The 20753-nt window shown below is 39.0% G+C and overlaps 1 protein-coding gene across 6 annotated transcripts in view; it reads left to right on the top strand.

Annotated features, from left to right (window-relative positions):
• The window catches only part of POU6F2 (POU class 6 homeobox 2), a 513474-nt gene that overhangs the window by 107155 nt on the left and 385566 nt on the right, over positions 1-20753 (top strand). For 3 of the 6 annotated variants that reach the window (XM_083188467.1, XM_083188463.1, XM_083188465.1), the window contains exon 2: positions 13317-13488. In XM_083188467.1, coding sequence (XP_083044593.1) covers positions 13317-13488 — 172 coding nt within the window. Of the gene's footprint in view, positions 1-11869; positions 11996-13150; positions 13195-13316; positions 13489-14142; positions 14265-20753 lie in introns of those variants that run through there. The other 3 variants (XM_083188464.1, XM_083188466.1, XM_083188468.1) reach the window with 3 other exon arrangements.

The raw sequence follows: 20753 nt of genomic DNA, 5'->3' as shown, positions 1-20753 counted from the left end.
GATGATTCTCATATACGAATATGAAAAATAAGCAAAAAACAGCAATGTGTATGTCTGTAGGTGTATCCTTTTCTTCTAAATAGTGGTGCATAGCCAATAGTTGCGCACCTCACTTACATATATGAGATGCGTTCATACATATAATGGTTTCTTTACTTAAACATGGGTGGCATACCCGTACTCACGATGTGCTGTAGTTTTCTGCTCTCATCAAGGTATCTTTACAACTTCTCTTGTAAAAAAATGACGTTTATTGACTTTACAGGTAATTTTAAAATTACATCAATATAAAAAGGATAAAGTGGGGTTCTGAGGTGACTGTTGGTCCGCACGCTTAGGTTTGATCCAGACAAAGGGCCTTATTCTAGTTTACTCTTTCTGACAAAATACTTCTTAGATGGACAAAACCATGTGCACTGCAGGTGGGGCAGATGTTACTTGTGCAGAGAGAATTAGATTTGGGTAGGGTTTTACTTCAAAGTGAGATCTATATTGCAGTGTAAAAATAAAGCAAATTTCCCTTCACAGAAACAAAATAACTCACCCATATCTAATTCTCTCTGCACATTTTACATCTGCCCCCCTGCAGTGCACATGTTTTTGTCCATCTAAGAAGGATTTTGTCAGAAAGAGTGAACTAGAATAAGGCCCAAACTCTAAGGTTTGAACCTGTCAGACACTCTGCAGCTCTTACCTTAAATCCTTCCTTGGGGTTAATAAAAAGCAGTGACAGGCTCCTCAAATCGACATGTTTCGGGACATCAAGTCCCTTTTTCAAGATGGGATCTGTCACTGACCAGATCTGCTTAAATACCCTATTCTTGCAGTACTTCCGGTTCCGGAACTGGTACTTCCGGGAGCGGCTGTGTTTTATAAATACGGCGCCAATAATGCTTAATAGATTTTAATAAAACCTAAGATGATGAGAGTCCCTTCCGTCTATGCCTTGTGTACATAAGAGGCTGTGTGCCATATTATCTAGACGCCGGTCCGAATCACATGGACGGAAGTTCGGCTTTAGTGTATTGCGGAAGTGAAAGTCTCTTCCGTACTTGTGCGTTCCACTTGCCGGATGTGAGGTAGTCACAATCAATTTTGTTGCTCTTGTGTGAACTTTTCAAGTTTCAATATGTACTTTTTATTGAGCGGTAACTTGAACTGTACACTGTATTCTAGATGAGGCCGCACCAATGATTTATAAAGTTGCCAAATTACACGGTCTTCCCTAGCCTTTATACCTCTTTTATGCATGCTAATTCCTTAGACCCCTTTCACACCAGGTTGTTGACATTTTGACCCGAGTCACTGTGCGGTGTGAAAGCACCAACAGGAATAACCCAGATCCAGCAACCCAGCCCTGTGCCCCAGTGTTGGACCCCAATAATGTTAGGGACCGGTCCGACAATGTTACCTTTTTCATTTTATTGGTTGTATCATGCACCTGCTATCCTGTTCAAGGTGACATCATATTGCTTGTTGCTTTCACATTCTCAGAACATATGGTGTTGTACATTGGATACATATAAAATTGATAACTGAAATCCTATTCGTCTGTATGGGATCTCCAAATTTAAATAATTAAACCATGAGGATTATAATTACCTGCTCTCCCAGAACTGCCAGGAGGCTCTCGAAAGTTGAGTGGTGCTCCCGGGCCCTGGAAGAGTGGGCAAATACCCCAGAGCCAGTCCTACCCGCCACCCAACCACCAATGAAGTGGTCAGATTGGGATCCTGATGTAGTGGCTTTGTATGTGCAGCCACATCCCACATAGCCTCTATGGCTAAGTCATGTGCTGCATCAAGCCTGTGCATCACTACCCATAATAATCCCAAAATATACTGGTAGGCTAATTGGCTCCCAACTAATTAACCCTAGAATGTCTGTGTGTGCATGTACATGTAGTAGGGAATATAGATTGAAAGCTCCACTGGGGTAGGGAATGATGTGAATGTTCAAATATGCTCTGTAAAGCACTGCAGAATTTGTATATACTATATAAGAAACTTTTAATAAATAATAAATATTAAGCCATGCATCTTACACCACTATTCACTGCAGCAACCTGGGTGCCCGTTCTCAGAGGGGGCAGTCACAGTCAACTATGACAAAGATACAATCCTTCTCTAAGGATATTTCACTCACCACAGCGGCAGGTTGCGCATTGTCACATTATCACCATTTTTTCTCTTTAATGATACAATCAGGTCTTGCAAATAGATCATCTAAGCTCCTGATTGTGTTTTGTCTAAAAATTTAAAAAAGCTTATGATTTGAGGTTAACATTTGGTGGCGATGGCCCGGGGGGAGTGGCGTCCACGGTGAGTGGCAGTGCCTCTCTAGACTACTCCATACATTGGGTAATTTAAAGCTTTTTGCATATGGATGTGTCAACAGCTGTTTTGAATTTATATGGCTCTTGTCCAATCAACTTCACACAACAGCAGAAACTGTGTAGGGCTTCTGAGCGGGCACCTTCACCGACTTGCATAGTTCGCATGGCGCTCACACAGGGGGAGGCGGTATGTAGGCATGAACGACCACTGCTTAGCAAGCCAACCAGGCCCAAAGTGTCCAGTGATAAATTACCAGTCAATCAGCTCCTATATGCCAAGTTACAGGCTGGGTTTAAAAAATGACAGTTGGGAGCTTATCAGCTGGTACTTTATCACTGAACACTAATAAATCTGCCCCTGAGTTTGTATTGTATGTGTATTCCAGTGTATAAATAAACACTTCAAACACTCATATATGTCATGTATAATTTGAACGTAATTTGATGTTGCCTTGCATGCTTATTTAAACCAGAAATGAAGGTAGACTAGCATTCGTTTAGGCCATTGTTGTCTACTTTATGGGAGAAGCCTGAAGAGGAGACTGTCAACAGCACTTTGGGGGGCGAGGCCTGATGTAGATAGCAGTACCAGTATAAGGTTATGAAGGAGAAGACTACTCCATTCGGTCTGGGGAAGTACCGGTGTGTAATTGACACTGTAAAAGCTCAGAAAATGGAATAAAACAGTAAACTCAGTACAGATTCTGGAGTTAATTCAAAGGCGGTTCATTCATTCCACAGTGCCAATGCCACAGTGTGAAGTTGATTGTTTGGTATGTGTATATACTGCATCTATAGATGTGTCCATATCCTTCATTGCTGTGACCCTGAATTTTCCTTGGGGCATTGCATTGTATGGTAAAACTGCAGATATGAGTGTATATAGGCTAGTGGGCATAGCATTACTGTGATGTGTGTACCGTTGTGTATGCATTGCGGCAACGATGGAAGGGGGCACATCTGTATATAGATATTGGACTGTGAGTACTGCATATACTGTACTGTGCACAGTATGTCATGGAGTGCTTGGCGAATGGAGAGTATGGAGTGTGATTTGGAGCTGAGCAGTGCCATGTTTGGGACTAGTGGTTGTGTTGTGTATGTATATTGCGTTGTCTTCTGTGGTGTAACAGTATTGGTACTGTAGTAATGGGACCTGGCATAGGCTTCTCTCCGCAGCCGGCAGACAAACTGTATTAGCTGCATTGCTTGCAGCAATGTACTAACCAATAATAAGCTTTGTAAGTAAACTCACTCTCATCGTTCATCATATATGGTGTAATTAAATGAACTAATATGTTTCTGCAATAAAACACATAAAACATGGAGAATTTTTTATTTATTTTTTTCAATTATGTTTGTAATGGATTTCCCATTCATGAAGTGAAAATGTTAGAGAGCTGTAGGGAGACATTTGAAATGCATTTGCAACCAAAATAATTCATTGGATAGGATATGTTACAACTTTCATCTTATTTTTTTTCCAAATTTTTGTATGAGGACAACTGCATAAAACCTTGATGAAAGACTGATTTATATATATATATATATATATATATATATATATATATTTATTAGAGATGAGCGGGTTCGGATCCTAGAGAACCGAACCTCCATGAACTTACCTGATCCGAGGCTGGATCCGAGGCTGGATCCGAGCCTGGATCCGAGGAGTTCGCTGGTTCCCGCCATCTTTTAGAGTCCAAATCGAGGCTAAAACATCATCATCCCGCGTTGGATTCTCACGAGACCTGGGAATATATAGTTCCCGGCGGTCGGCGCCATTTTCAAACTGGTGATTTCAGACAGCACGGATGTGTCCATGCTGTCTGCTGAGAGGTGTGAAGGGGAAACCTGCTGGGGGGGGTGGGGGGATGATTAATGCATACAGGGGGCTGCTAGTGCTACAGAGGGGGCGGCATTATTTGAATAAAAAAAAAGTTCAAAGCAAAAAATAATGTTTTTTTTTTTTTTTAATTAATGCTGCCAGTGCCCAGGGTGCCCGCATGTGTGCTGCATCAGTCCAGGAGTGCCCACATGTGTACTGTATCCATCCAGGGGTGCCCACATGTGTGCTGTGTTTGTCCAGGGGTGCCCACATTTGTGCTGTATCAGTCCAGGGGTGCCCGCATGTGTACTTTATCTATCCAGGGGTGCCCACATGTGTGCTGTATTTGTCCAGGGGTGTCCAAATGTGTGCTGTATCAGTCTAGGGGTGCCCGCATGTGTGCCGTATAATTCTGTGGGTGCCCCCATGTGTCCAGTATCAGTCCAGGGGTGCCCGCATGTGTGCCATATAATTCCATGGGTGCCCCCATGTGTTCTGTATCAGTCCTGGGGTGCCCGCATGTGTGCCGTATAATTCCAGGGGTGCCCCCATGTGTCACGTATCAGACCGGGGCAGCTGACCTTTTTTTTATGAAAATAAAAATAAGGTGGTTTTTTTTGTTTGTTTTTTTACTGCAAGGGCTGTTAAATGCACTGTAGTCCAGGGGTGAGCCAAGAGTGCTGTATAATTCATGGGGTGTTGCTAAGTCTGCATTATAATTCCAGGTGTGCTGCTCTCTTTTTTTAATTAAAAGAATACAAATTTTTATTTTTACTGCAGGAATAATTGTCTGCCATATAATTCCATGCCTGCCGCCATGTGTGCCATATCAGTCCAGGGGTGCCCACATGTGTGACGCATAATTCCTGGGGTAAGCCAAGTGTGCTGTATAAGGTCAGGGGTGCCAGCATCTGTGCCATATAATTCCTGCGGTAAGCCAAGTCTGCCGTATAATTCGTGGGGTGCTGCCAAGTGTGCCGTATCAGTCCAGGGGTGATGCTAAGTGTGCTGTATCAGTCCAGGGGTGATGCTAAGTGTGCCATATCAATCCAGGGGTGAGCCAAGTCTGCCAAATAATTCCAGGGGTGAGCCAAGTCTGCCGTATAATTCATGGGGTGCTGCCAAGTGTGCTGTATTAGTCCAGGGGTGATGCTAAGTGTGTCGTATCAGTCCAGGGGTGATGCTAAGTGTGCCATATCAGTCCAGGGGTGAGCCAAGTCTGCCAAATAATTCCTGGGGTGAGCCAAGTCTGCCGTATAATTCATGGGGTGCTGCCAAGTGTGCTGTATTAGTCCAGGGGTGATGCTAAGTGTGCCATATCAGTCCAGGGGTGATGCTAAGTGTGCCGTATCAGTCCAGGGGTGCTATTAAGTGTGCCGTATCAGTCTAGTGTTTGTGCAGCCCACTTGTGTCACTTATCATAGTTATCCAACTACTTCTGTGCAACCTTTTGGCCTAAAAACAATATTGTGAGGTGTGAGGTGTTCAGAATAGACTGGAAATGAGTGGAGATCAATGCTCTTGAGGTTTTTAAGAGTGTAAGAGGAAAAAAAACTTAAATAATGTGATTTTAGTGTTTTTTATGCTTTAAAAAAAAAAAATCAAAACCCAAATCCGAAAAACCAAAACGTTGATGGGGTGTTTTGGTAAAACCCAGTAGAACCCATAACCTGAAGGTAATCAGAACCCAAAACCCAAAACGTGAAGTGGCCGGTGCACATCCCTTATATATATATATATATATATATATATATATTGCACAAATAGTCCGGCACTCCCCATATCCACTTGGGGATACTCTTGGCCCGGGTGCCACTCCAGAGGGAACTGAATACCACCAAATACAACCTTCCAACACAGATGTCACTCTGGGTCTTGTTTGATTAAAAAAAAAAAACGATTTTACTAATGCCCTAAGGCATTCCAACACAGATGTCACTTATGCCTTAGGGAAGTGGTAGCCAACCCTAGCCCTCGAGAGCTACCAACAGTTCACATTTTCCAGACAACCTATCTGCTGCACAGCTGCACTCATTAATCACTGACACATTTTAAAAGATACACAGATGGAGCTAATTAGCTCACTTGTGATTCTGTGAGGAGACCTGCAAAACATGCACTGTTGGTAGCTCTCAAGGACTAGGGTTGGCTACCCCAGCCTTAGGGCATTAGTAAAATCATGTATACACTAAACATCGGCACTCACCTTTCCTAGTTTTGGGGTGCCCTATGGCTTGTGACCACATTGTTTAAACAGACATTGTAGGGGCTCTGCACACACTAAATTAACTGATAATAAATAGTGGAGATTTGGTTCATGAATTGATCAATGTATGTAAGCCTGCAGCCCCGTTAACGGGACCCCACTTTTCAGCACGTCCTAACACTATTGCTGAAAATGGCTACAATACACATAGCTATCACATCAATGTTAGATTCTATTTATTATCAGTTAATTTAGTGTGTGCAGAGCCCCTACAATGTCTATATATATATGTATATCCACCGAGCCCGCAGCGTGGGTGAGCGAAACGAGCCCCACAAGGGTACTCAGACGCAAACTACACAAGTACCTTTTTTTTTGAATCCTTAAACTTGTGCATGCTTAAACTCCATGCTTTCCCACCATATTTGAATACCATTATATTGAATCTCTCAGGGAACGCCCGCACTCAGAGTCAGATTATGGATGGGGCAACAGGGGCAATAGCCTATGCTCTCTAAACTACAGAGGTCCCACAATCTAAAGATTTACGAGTGTAGGGTGAGTGGGGACGACAAGATACCTGCACTACAGGCAGCCCCCAGTAGTCTTAATGAGCATATCTCAATCATGTACTGTCACGCATTTCCAAAGCAGTTATCAGGTACTAAGGAGCATATGTACTTAGCCTTGAAAAGTGATAAAGTGGAGAGAGATAATCTACCAGCCAATCAGCTCCAGTCAATTCACAGACTATGTTTGAAAACTGAAAATGAGTTTTCCCAGAGAACTTCAATCCTTAGACCATCATTGTATTTTTATCATATGTTTAGTGTTTATGAAAAGCAATGTGCAGCAAATGCTTATCTGACACTCTGAACAAGTTTATTTGGTTTCCATCATCTATCATAGTTTCATCAACATCATAGCATATATATTATATGCTTTAAAACACACATAAAATGCTTTCAAATAAAAGCTATGTGTATTCCTGTATCCCTTTTAATCTGAAAATGTTATAGTAATGCATTGGTGCAGGGATGCTCAAACTATTTTGCTCTGGGACCCCATCAGACAATACAATTATTACAGGACCCCAGCAAGTTACTAGTGAATGGCCCCCACATGTGTGGTCATTGAAGTGAAGTGACCGCTAATGTGACAGGGAGGCAGTTGGTAATGGGGGGGGGGGGGGGGATGATAAAGGGTGACAGAGGGATGGAAGAAGATAGCAGTGGGTGTTTACTTGATGATTTATACCCTGTCCCCCCTCCACAGACACATTTGCCAGATGGTCAGCAACATAGTCGTGACCCTATGCTGAGGTGGTTGGGACCTACTTTGGGGTCAGGAGCCACAGTTTGAGAACCGCTGCATTAGTCTATCTAAGCACCATGTTGCTGATACAATTCACCAAGATAATGGGAACTCCCTGAAAATTACTGCAAAATTCCATTTATCAAGTCTGATGTTTCATCAAACTCAAATTATATGCTCATTCATTCACGTCAAAAGGTTTAGGGCGGGATGTATTAATATACATCGCCGCCCTTCGCCTGGCAGCCGCCGCGATGCTGCCTCATATGTACTAACATATGCGGCTAGCATCGGGTTGTGGTGACGGAGACCCCCGCGATACCTTTGATGTGGTCTGCGGGGGTCTCCGTCACATCCCAGCGGCTGCCAGTGTCCCCCTGCATCTCCTCCTCCCCCCTGCAGGTGGATGTCCTTCCGGCTGTGACACCTGCTGGGTGAGGAGGAGATCAGGAAGACGGGAGGGGGGGCGCGCGGATGGAGGGCGGCGATAGAAGCCCATAGGCTTCTATAGGGTATCCCCTGCCAAGCGAAAATGGGCGGACAGGTAATGGTAAATAGGAAAAAGCGGTAAAACCCCCGTTTTACCGCATTTTCCCTTTAGTACATCCCGCCCTTAGAGAGTAGGAAAATGAATTGGAAATGTAAAGGCTTGCATGCACCTGCTATTCACATATTCTTGTGGAGATACTTATTTTAGCCAGAGGGCAAGAAGGGCACATATTAATAATGATAGCCAGGGCCTCAGGGCACTGGAATGCATATTTTATTTAGCATAGCTTCTATTTTCAGAAGAGGTGTGGGCACACCTCTCATGTTTGTGAGTGGGCACCCTGGCTATCTCAATGGCCCTGGTTTCAGAATGCACATTATACAGTATGACAGGGCATGTACTGTAGTTCCACAAAAGCAGAACATAAGAGAATACTGAACTGAACATGAGAGAAAGATAATTTGATTAAAAACACGCCTCAAAACCACATTAACCATTTTCAGTCTAATGCAGCCAGATTGACAGTATTGACAGAAAAAAAATAACGGATTGCCCCATCTTCTGTACTCTGCCTATTGCAGTGCATGTTTTCTTTTAAATGAATTTTTTTTTGCTGTTTTATTAAATATACAGCTTTTGTGCTACAGATGGAGCCACGATTATTTGCGCTATTCCTGGAGCACCACTCAGCACGCCTAGGTGCAAAAGCGCATGTGCATGTGAGACGTTGGTACTCCCCATTCCCAGCAAAGGATGCGCAAGCGCGTGAGACGCTCACCCGTCCCTGTCCCGGCGATCGGTGCACCGAGACAGGTCTATAGGTGAGCGTGGACCCATCTGTATGTGCCACAGAAATGCAGGCACTAAAGAATCATACAGTTTCAAATGCAATGTGTCATCATATACATATTTTTGAATATTGGAAATATTTTAAAATAATAGAAATTAAACGTAATTACAAGTATACTTTTATTTGGTAATTTTATATTTCTTACCATACATTAATAAAATAAAGGGCTTTACTTCCCGTCATATGATTTTTATCAACTGTCAATCCCTTTAGGTATTTCACACAATGGGGCAGATGTATTAAGCCTGGTGAAGAGATAAACTGGAGATAAAGTGGAAGGAGATAACGCACCAGCCAATCAGATCCCAACTGTCATATTTCAAACACAGCTGATTGGCTGGTGCGTTAACTCTTCTAAGTTATCTCCACTTTATCTCCAGTTTATCTCTTCTCCAGGCTTAATACATCTGCCCCAATATTTTTTATAGCGGGCCCCCTCAGATATACTGTAGGTGAGATCTGTTGATCACCTGTAAAGGCGCTTGGATCTTTCGACTGCAGATAAAAATCTGTCCTAGAATTCACCTATTCATTGCAGAATCTGGCATAAAATATTATTATGGATAACAATTTTCAAAGTAGTTTTGAAACATCAGATGTATCATGACATAACGTTTTCATATGTTAGACATGACAGCGGTGTACATTGTTGGTTCCAACCGTATGTCGGAATCTAGTACCTTTCTGATCTTGATATATTGTACTATACAGTATATCTTATCTTTCAAAATGTTAGTTTTGGTAATTATTTTTGTGCATGTGTATGAAGGTTTGAAAGTTTCACTGCACACATCCAAATGCTTGGGGTGTTGAATATAGGCTGATAGGGTGAGGAACTGGTTAATTACAGAGGAAGATGCAAAGGATTATTGTTGCAGCTGTTGGATAAGGTTCCGTGAGGGGTACATTAAAAGGTCATTGGAGCAGTGTAGAGGTTACAGGGGGATATAAGAAATACAGGTGGGCAATGAGTTATGCAGAGGCTTGTAAAAGTAACACATACTGTACATTATAAAGAGGCTTACCATACAATATTTTTTTTTTTACCCAGGACACCTATAAATTACACAGGTTCTGTGGCTGCTTAAAACCAGGTGAAATTCAAGTTTGAAGTCAGCCATCCAAAAAACCTTTGTAATTCATTAGTGACCTGACATAAAGTATGGAAAGCCTTATTAAAGGTAACTAAGGTCCCATTTTATTAGTTATGTGATGTGGCGTACAGTACCGTGATGAGTAAACTTATTTTTTCTCTCTGTACTGTTCCTGCCTTTTCTCCCTTGCAGAGACAAACATGGCCAGATCCTCAGTCTTTTGTCCCTGAGGATCACTAGTAAAGGGACAGTAGCTGGCTTAACCTATAAATTAAGCTGTAATTTTGTTATGTATTTTCTCTCTTTAAATACGCAATATACACTATACACAAGTGCCTCCATGTGACAACGCCAAATCATAAAAGCTTTGCTCTTCCCTAGATTTGATGAGAGTGAGGATCTATCTTAAATTGGTCTCAAGAGGATTTTTCTTGCCCGGTGTGTTATTGTATCCTCTTTATTATCTCCTGACCCCTTTCATCTCCCACCAAAAACAAATTTTTTAAGACCCACTTTGTCGCTTGTGTAGACCCTTGGTATCGGTTATGTGCTGCCACCCTTCCTTGCAGAGGAGTGTTTTATTTAGTAATTAACAGTGTATAGGGAAGAGGAGCTGTCATGTTGGTTCTTAAGCTGGAGGATGTGATGAAAGATGATATCAGCGATCCCATCCTTTTCACTTGTTTAGGATTGTCAGGATGAGAAATGTCAGCATTATGAAAGCTCAGCTCTGCTCTTGATATGATAAAACCTTTCAAAACCCAGCTCCTACCTATCCTCGTTCTCTGTCTCCTTTCAGCCTCCCTCCCCCCTCTTTATTTTCCCTTTCTCCCTGCACCAGATTTTTTTTTTTTATTTATCTTGTTTTATTAGATGGCAGAAATATAATTCTTTTCTTTCTTCTTATTATAAGCCACCATTTTTGTTTTATTATATGTTTCACAACCCTAATGCTCCGCTGAAAATTACCTTGTTAAATGACAGTGTTTCAAAGCCATGAATCCTTTCCACCATCCCCTCTGAGGTTTGAAACAGTCAACAGACTGTAAAGAATAAATAATAAAAAAGTATTGATTATTTTGATGACTGTGAGATTCAATTAAGTATTAATTTTGCCCTCCAGTGGACCTATCAAGGTATTCAAACGGTAGGATTCGACTCAGCTAAATGCATGCTGAGTGCTCTAGCCTTAAATAGGGAGAAAATGTGTTTACCTACAGTATTTCAAGAGGAGTGCACTGATGCACAGACTCCAATATTTAAGTGCTGTGCAAATTAAGCCTTGGTGACAGTGACATTGTTTGCAGCAATATGAGTATTGACTAAAGAAGTGCATTTGATGACAGCTTAAACTATTTGTATTGATTAACATTTTCATAGATTATCATGTGTCATATCAAATTCAGTTTTCAGTCATGAATACATTAAAGAAGCCACAGGCACGCATCGACCAATGTGATGATGGGACATTAGGAGCTTCCTAGCCCACCTCCTAGCACGCTGGTCACCTGTTCTCTGCATAAGAGTCATTTAGGCATGAACTTAGCAATAAATAGCTGCAAGATAACACCACAGGGTCATTTGTACCCTCTGCTCTATTCAGCTGCTGTTATTATTATTTATTATTGAAGGTATCTTAAGATTTGGCATAAAAACAATATGCACATGGAAAAATAATAATAATAATTATATATATATATATATATATATATATATATATATATAAATAAAAAAAAACAGTTTTGTGGAGGAGCCTATGACCCCACCAACGGCCTCTGATTGAGATGAGCAAAACCGATCCAATCGCCAGGAAGTACTTTTCATTCCTATATTTTGGGGCCTTACTGCCACGACAATAAGAACAATTGCAATTATTTTGTAAGTATTATTGCTAATGTTATTTTATAGGTTTTATTTGACTTCATAATTCTTTTTCACAAATACATTTCTAGGTTTATATATTTCTAAAATACAGAATTTATAATCCTACTGTGCTGTGCGTCTTTTTTTTTTGTCATAAAGTTTTTGTTGTTTCGGTGCTGGAGGAAACTGTATTATGTGTAAATTGGGAGCATTTTTATTGTCCGGGTATAAAAATGACTAGTATGATCTTGCAGTTGAACTTCCAGGACTGCAAAGGTTTGTTTTTACCTGCTGTTGTTAGTTATTTGTTTGTGCATGCTTTGTTATTGGCTGATGTATGCTGATTTACTACTGGTTTGGCAATAGCATAAATTGTGAAATTAATTGTGTAGATGATGTAGAAGACCTTCAGATTTTTAAATGTATTGTCAGTTTTTGGTTCCACTTCAAATGTTTATGTATTGGGAATGTGCAAACATAGTCATTCTAAGATTTGTATGCTGCACAATACTCAGCTGACCCTTTCAGCTGTACGCTGACCTCTTCAATAGGCTGCTGTCCATTTAAATAGGATACACAGCTTCTGAATAGGCTGCTGTCCCTTTCAGCACTAAATGGCTAAAGTTTACAATTATTCACGTTTGTCACAATTCACCCCCAAATAATCGTTTTATTACTACTTTGAATGTATATATATATATATATATATATATATATATATATATATATTTAATTGTTATTTGAATTTTAATTTGTTTTTGTGAACGTTTTGAATTGAAGATAATATGTGTTTACCAATATTAATACTAAGTTGTATTACAATTATCTAATTAGAAGGTATTTGCATAATGTCGAGGCAGTGTCTGGAAGATGGTTGGAGACAGTGACTGACGGAGGCAGATAGATTTCAAAGTGTGTAATTATCCAGTGTTGCAATTAGTGAGGGGCTACTTTCTTACTGCCAGGGTGCCTTATTGTAGTGCAATGAAGTAAGGAATCAGTGTAGTAAATCATACATTTACAAAGATAATTGTAAGCATGCTTTCACAGAAGTTCACTCTCACGAAAGCATTCTGAATCTTTCACATGATAGTTGAGCTTTAATAGGGTGGGGTGTAATGGAAAACTCATTGGATCTGTAATAGCTCTTCACTTGACTGCAGCCAGCAATAACAACAGGAGCAGCTGGAGAGATAAGAGAGACGAGAGTGTGTGTATGTGTGTGTGTGTGAGGGAAAGACAGAGAGGGGGAAGGTGTTGGTAAGAGTGTACCAACACCATAGCGTCCACTTTAGTTCCTTATTTCCCTCACTCTTTATTTCCCCCCCATCACTAGGATCCAATGATAGCCGGAAAAGTCAGTAAGCCTCTGCTGCTGCTGCGGAGTGAGATGAATGCAGAGTCGAGAGGTGAGGACAAGGCAGCTACTTCAGACAGTGAGCTGAACGAGCCCCTGCTTGCTCCTCTGGAATCAAATGATGGTGAAGACACTCCCAGCAAGCTCTTCGGTAAGTCTGTCTAGGTATTTAATTTCACTTCTGCCATGCTGTCCAAGACACTAGTGTCCCGCTTTTATTATTCTGCAGTGTTTTTGTTTGTTTACCTATACTCGCAATTAGTCTACTTGAACATCGAAATTGAGTGTACGATACCCAAACCTTGGTATTGTGATCATATTTGATATAAGAAACCCCTATCTCTGATTAACCCCCTGAGAGCTAGAGTGACCTGCAAAGGTTAATTCTACAGACCCATCCATAAATGACTGGTTGAATGAAAGGTGGATTTTACAACCCAAGTAACTTATGTTGCTTTTAACTTGTTTATGGATTTTATTTTAATTCCGGTAGTCATTGTCTTTTTTATTATTGTTTTGGTTAGCAATTTCCACAGAGTATTTTGATTTATGTGTTGCTACAATTGTGCTTTGCTATAGAGTTCTAATGGCATGTGACACATAGTCAGTTGAAAATGCAGAACAACACTACCACTGATCGTAAATGTAAATTATAAGGATCACGGTGCCTAAAACGCTGTATATAATGATTTTCCTGTAAATATGTAAGCATGTACAGTATTGCTGCTACCGCAGGCAGCATAGTAGAGCAGCGAGCTGTGTATTCCACTTTTTCACAGGCATTTTTCATTCAAATGGATAGCAGAGTAGATGTCCACTCGAGCACCTGTGATCTCCAATTACAAAGAGGAGCAGAGGCTAGGGTAAATGATATTGCTCCCACAAGATATATCAGACTTCAAGGTCTCATTTTCGGGATGAGATGAGGTAATCAAGAAGCTTTTTCTGTTCATTTATTTCTGCTTCCAGCATTTTTTTTTTTTTAAGTAAAAGCAGCTATTCAGGATTGTATTTTTGCAATAATCTTTTATGGCTGCAAGATCAATAATCAAAATGATATGGGAACTCTTTATATCACTAATATATCAAGAGATCTAAGCAGGCTGCAAATCAAAACTGATGTAGATTTATTTGTTCAGTATTTATCTATAAAAGATCCTTCAATACAAAAAGTTTCAATTCAGTTTAGTAAGTTTATTAAAACATTTTTGGGGGAATTAGCTATAAACTTAAAATATATTCATGGATAGAGGTTATATTTTATGTTATGTTGTAGCTTATGTATGATTGGATGTATGTGTAGGCTGCTGTTTATATCTGCCAGGTGGGTGTACTACAATTTAATAGTGCCCACATATATGTTGATGCAGGTTGTATTACCCAGTGCTTACTTAATAATATTTTTAGAGAATTTCGTTAAAATTTATAGAAAATTTGCTGCTTCCAAAAAGTAGAATTTGTTTTAATAAAAGTTATACTTATTTGCTAGCTCTATAAGTAAGTGAAATAGTTAAACTTGTAATGCCACATTGACAGTTCTAAGTGATACTAAAGTATTTTTCACATGATCATCTTAATATGAATGTTAGATTTAGCATTTAACCTTATACCATCTTTGTAGATATCAGTTTATATAAATAATTTTCTGTAATTGTTCCTACATGTGTTCTTTTATCTTATGTTTGTAGATTACATATTAATAAATAAACAGTAATTTATTTAGTCATTTACCTCTTTGCATGGAGAACTTGTTTCAGCAACCGATAGATCTCAAAAATAAATTGCTACTTTTTGAAGTACACATCTTAATTTTGAATGCAATAATGTATTTACTGCATAGCCGTTACGAACCAAAAATATTTACATATCATTGGAAAATAGATGATTTTGCTTCCTTGAGACGAATGGGTGCTTTATTTGTAATTTTTTGCTAAGTTAAAGTAATTAAAGTAAGTTAAGTGAAAGAATGAGTAACCTTAACATTGTAGAAAATACAACTTTTTAGTTTGCATGCTGAACAACTAAATAGTATTTAATTGCAAAATAACATTGGTAGTTATTTAAAATAAGCATTTATTGGAGATAACTATATTACAGATTTTACATCTATTTAAAAAGAAGTGCGTAAATACCCAAAACGGTCCATTTACTAAATGTACCATTATATATATATTGTTACTTGTAATCTGGCAGTATTATTGCATATGCACAATGCAGGGTAAAATGAAATATGTTTAGACAAGATCATATAAATCAGTGTCATTAAGATATAAATTAATAATACAGTAGCTGTCAATAATCTGTTTAGAAGTGTCTAAGTGCTGTTCCCTCTGGTTGCTATGTAAAGTATAATGTAACATTATTTACTAATAAGTACCTGTCCACAACTATATATATTAAGGAAGTGGAGGTGATCTTTACCAAAAACTTAGCAGAACTAATATATGTATCTGAACCCGTTAATGCTGTATTTTACATATTACATGTCTAGCATTTTATGCTGATCATGCACTGTGCTTGTAAACAATGTGCCCACCTGTCGTGCACACTAATAGGCATGGATTACACACTATTGAGGGTCAAGCCTATATAACAATAGTTACAATTCAGCATGTATATCTATTACTGTATTATAATGATTGAGAGTTTCACTGTTCATAACTCCTTTGCAAGAACAAACCCTACTCCCCCTGATGGCCATGGGATGCTCCTATATTTGATGAGATATACATATTACTACAGTATATACTATATATGTATATACAGTGTGTGTATATATATATATATATATATATATATATATATATATGTATATATATATATATATATATATATATATATATATATTTTTTTTTCCAGTATGTGTCAAGTCTCTTAAAATATTTTCTGGTTTCAGATACATATTATAAGAAAAGATCACTATTTTCCTAATCTCACCATAACTTTACCCGTTATGGCAAAATATTCAGACCACTTAGAAACCAGAACACCACTGTCTTTCTATTGCAGAAACTGCCTTGCGAACTATTCTATGCTTCATTCTATACAAATATTTAGTGAAGTTTTTTAAATACTGTGCCAATGCTCTTTCGGCCTTGCCAAGTGCGATACATCCCCAATGCAGTCATATTATGCCTAAGCTTTTCACAGGGGACTGCTTTCTTTAAGGTGAGAGGAATGAGACCGTTAAAATTGTACCTTTTAAAATTGGGATTGTTCTCATATAGGTAATTTTTCAACCTTATTGTGTAGATATATGTCATGGCAGAGTGAATTTTATAAAACAAATGATTCCCATAGCTAGTTGTGTCCCCAAAGACAGGCTTGTCTTGCTCATGGGACAAGTTTAAAATAATTCCAACTGCCAATGTGGGTGGTGCTTGAATTGAAAAAAAAAAAAGAGAAAAAAGGAAATAGTGTCAGGAAACCTAAAAATGCAGTTTTTGTAAAATACCTAATAAATGAACTTACAGAAGGATATACATTACATACAGAGAAGCTCGGAATACTGTACTTGTAGTTGTAATCCCGGGAATAATTTTTTTTAATATGCAGTTTTATTTTACAGTCAGGTGCAAAACTTTTTCTATAACGTAAATTTTTTGGCAGTCCTTGAATTTGGAAATATTCTTGCTTTTAGTGCAAATACGTTATGCCCTAGTTATAACGTTTTACAATGAGCAGGCGGAGTACAGTTTATTACAGTCACTAAAGTGCCAAGACAATGTTTTGTCTAATTAACACACTGTATGTAACATACTGTATGTATATCCTAAATTAATCACAGCTTAACCTAAACATAAGTAATTCTAGCACAAGACATCTTGCACATCCCTCTCTTCACCAGTAACTACTGTATGGCACACTGTAGCCAATTATGGCTATACAGTATGTAAATATCGCTCATCTGTTTCCCTTTGTGGCAGAAAAATGGGTACATTAATGTGACAGTTACTATGTTATATAATGTATTTATGCATTGGTGTCTATTTGCTTATTGCAGACTAGGTGTGCCTTTGCATGGGTATTCTTAATATCTAGATAGTATGTACAGTAGAACCTTCTTCACCTTTTCTAATACAATACTCTAGAATGAAGTATATTCTGTGATATCTAGGCTTAAAACAAAGTTTACTGTATATTTTATACCGTTGCACAACATCCTTTAGAACACTGTAATGGGCTGGTTGTGTTATGTACAAAGTGTTTACAACAGCTATCTGGAGCCGCTAATGGCACATTTTGACATAATAATACATAAACTGCACCTGCAAAAAATTCTGTGCACAGCATGATACCAGGACATGCTGGGAAATCACACAGGTTTAACAGAAACCCTTGTTACAGGTGCGCTCAAAGACTACACATACACATCACTTGCATTACAATCATACACCGCATAATAAAAGCTTAGCTGATAAGTGGACATTATATTATTATTCATATGCAGAGCAATTTAAATTATATGCATATTTAAAATATTTAAATTAGTGTTAAATACATGCTGTAAAATTGTCTGTTTATAGTTTTAAGGGTTCTTTATGTATATCTAAGGGTGCCCATTTTATTGCCGGATACTAATAGGATACTGAACACATGCATGTAATAGTATCTCCTATCAATCTGGGGGAAGCCTGAACTGGACGTGTCATAGAAATGAATAAATGAAGGGACTTAAACTTTGTCTGCATCATTACTGATGCAAACGTGGAACATACTGATGCAGTCTGAGGTGTTAGAGAGATGTCTAGTTAATAAGGTATATACTGTATCACATTCTATGAGGCTTTGATGATTGATCATCAATGTACAATGTACACTACTGAGTGACCAGGAGAAGATGGTGCACACTTTGTTCAATGTTATTTGTGACCCATCAATACAAATATTAATGTTATAAAAAACACCCTGCTTTTAATAGCAGTTGGCCATACCAGGAATATTAAATGTTGTGCCAGTCTGCATATTTATTTATTTATTTATTTATTTATTTATTTATTTACAGCTTCTTATATAGCGCAGCATATTTAGTTGTGCTTTTCAATTGGTATTAATAGTGATAGGATAAACAGGGCAATCACAGACAGACATAAATGTAGGAAAACCCTGATCGCAAGCTTACAATCTATAAGGAAATAGGAAGGATACACAAGAGTAAGCACTATATATTATATAGTAGAGCAATCCCACCAGATTACAAAGGTACTTAGAATGAAAGCCTTTGATGGTTATGTGAGCAGTTCAGGAATTTGATAGACTTGCCTGAAGAAATTAGTTTTCAGGGAACGCTTAAAAGTTTGGAGGCTCGAGGAGAGTCTTATATGGGAAGGCATTCCATAGGGTGGGAGCTGCCTGATGAAAGTCCTGCAATTGTGAGTGAGATCTAGTAATGAGTTTCGAGTAGAGACGATTATGTACTAGGATCTACTTTAATTTTGCAGAAGAATTTATACACTTAACAATGTGGCCACTGGCCTAATTAATATTTTCCAAGGCAAATATAGTGATATATGTAAGACCAAATTGGAGGGATCTACTTGTTTTATGCTCAGATTCAATGTTCAGAAAGTGTAGTTCAAAGAGCAGAGAGCAGCAAGGTAAGCACACACACTGCCATAGCTTGCTCATCAACTAACTATAGATTTACAGCACTGGGAATAAATCCTGATTATATGTTGATTGATGGACATTTCATCCACACATGCAATGATTTGCAGTCAAATTGGTCTAAAACAAATAGTATAAGGGTAGCCTTATGAGCAGTACAACAGCTCAGAGGTGAGTGTAGCTTTAGTTGGCATCTTCTAGCTTCTACCAACCCAGTGAATATTCAGATGGGCAAAGTGTTGGTGGTTACACAGAATAGGTTGAGAAAACCAGCTGATCATATATGACCACAGACCACAATTAACTTTTTGAGAATGTGTTTTGTTTTCTTCCAAAATATTATCGAAGTAGCAAACAGTACATAACAGGCAATAAAAATCATAAACATAAAATTAACCCTAGAATGTCTGTGTGTGCGTGTACATGTGGTAGGGAATATAGATTGTAAGCTCCTCTGGGGCAGGGACTGATGTGAATGTTCGAATATTCCGTAAAGAGCAGTCATTTAAATGGCAAAAACAGATTGGTTAAGTCATCTAAAAACTAGCACTACAGCACGCAGGCTGTCACATTTACATATGGGCTGCAAAACATTATTGCCAAATTCTGGACATTATAAATAGGCAGTTACTGCACTTAAAATAAAATAAGACTGGTTGTCATGACTTTTGCTTTTGATCTACTATATATTTTGTATACATTATAAATAGCATACATGTTTTTAAATCTACTATTTTTTTTTGTTGCACTTTGCATTTATATATATATTATTTCACGCATCAGTTTTATGCACAGCTATAAACAGTGTCTATAATCCTAAACAATCCCTGCCATTCTTGTGGACGCCCATGGACGGCTAGATTGCTAGTCTATTATACACACCATTTACCATTTCATTGCATGTGATCCTGCCATAAAGCCCTGTGCTGTTTACCATTCATGTTTCTATCCAAATATGTAATCTCTGACTGAGCTACTGGCAGTCTCATTCATTCAGCCTATTGATTTTTAACGTCAGTGGCAGCACTCTGGCTGGAAGAAATCAGCACTTATAAATATCATTTTTTCCTCATGTGCCTAAGTTTCCTCTTTTCTTTACACTGTATTTCGGAGATCAGCTTGAAACACAACTCTTGAGTGGATTCTTACCCTTTGTGTTCTAATAAAATGAAATCATGGAGATGCTTCACTGTAAGTGATAGACCAGGGAGATTTCAGCTTGTTTTAGCTCAGTCTGTATAGTATTTTAGTCCTATATCAGATTCTATATCAAGCTCTGTAAAGATGGAGCAGAGAAAATGATCTCAGTCTGGTACTACACTGTACTGTTTAGAGTAATGGGGCCTACACACATTTGGAGCCATTTTCTTCTTAGCGATCTGACTATCGCTGTGTGGGGGTTATTGTAGTTGACACGCAGCGATGCAAAGTTTACAGCTCTGCTTGTCTTTTTAAGCATGCCCGCCGCTCGCACAAAACGCCCCCCCCCCCCCCCCCCCCGTCGCAGGGTGAATTTGCCTGCACGGCTGCAAATGGATGTTTTGCATAAACATCCATACGCAGTCTATGGGTCCAAACCCACATCATTCGATGGATACCTACCATCAAATGATGTGGAAGGTACACACAAAACTAAGACATTACCATGGGAACACCCAGCGTTTTCATGGGAACACACATGAAACGCTAGGCGTTGCCATGGGTGCGACTACAAGCTGCTGCCCCAAGCCCCCCCTCCCGCACTGGTGGGTACTCGCACCCGATGACCACTCTGTTTGCTGTGGCCGCTCGCACCCGGCGCATGCACAT

The sequence above is a fragment of the Crinia signifera genome, chromosome 5 (assembly GCF_055691185.1).
Source record: "Crinia signifera chromosome 5, ASM5569118v1, whole genome shotgun sequence".
In the NCBI taxonomy this organism is placed as follows: domain Eukaryota; kingdom Metazoa; phylum Chordata; class Amphibia; order Anura; family Myobatrachidae; genus Crinia; species Crinia signifera.
This window is presented reverse-complemented; position numbering and strand designations above follow the sequence as displayed.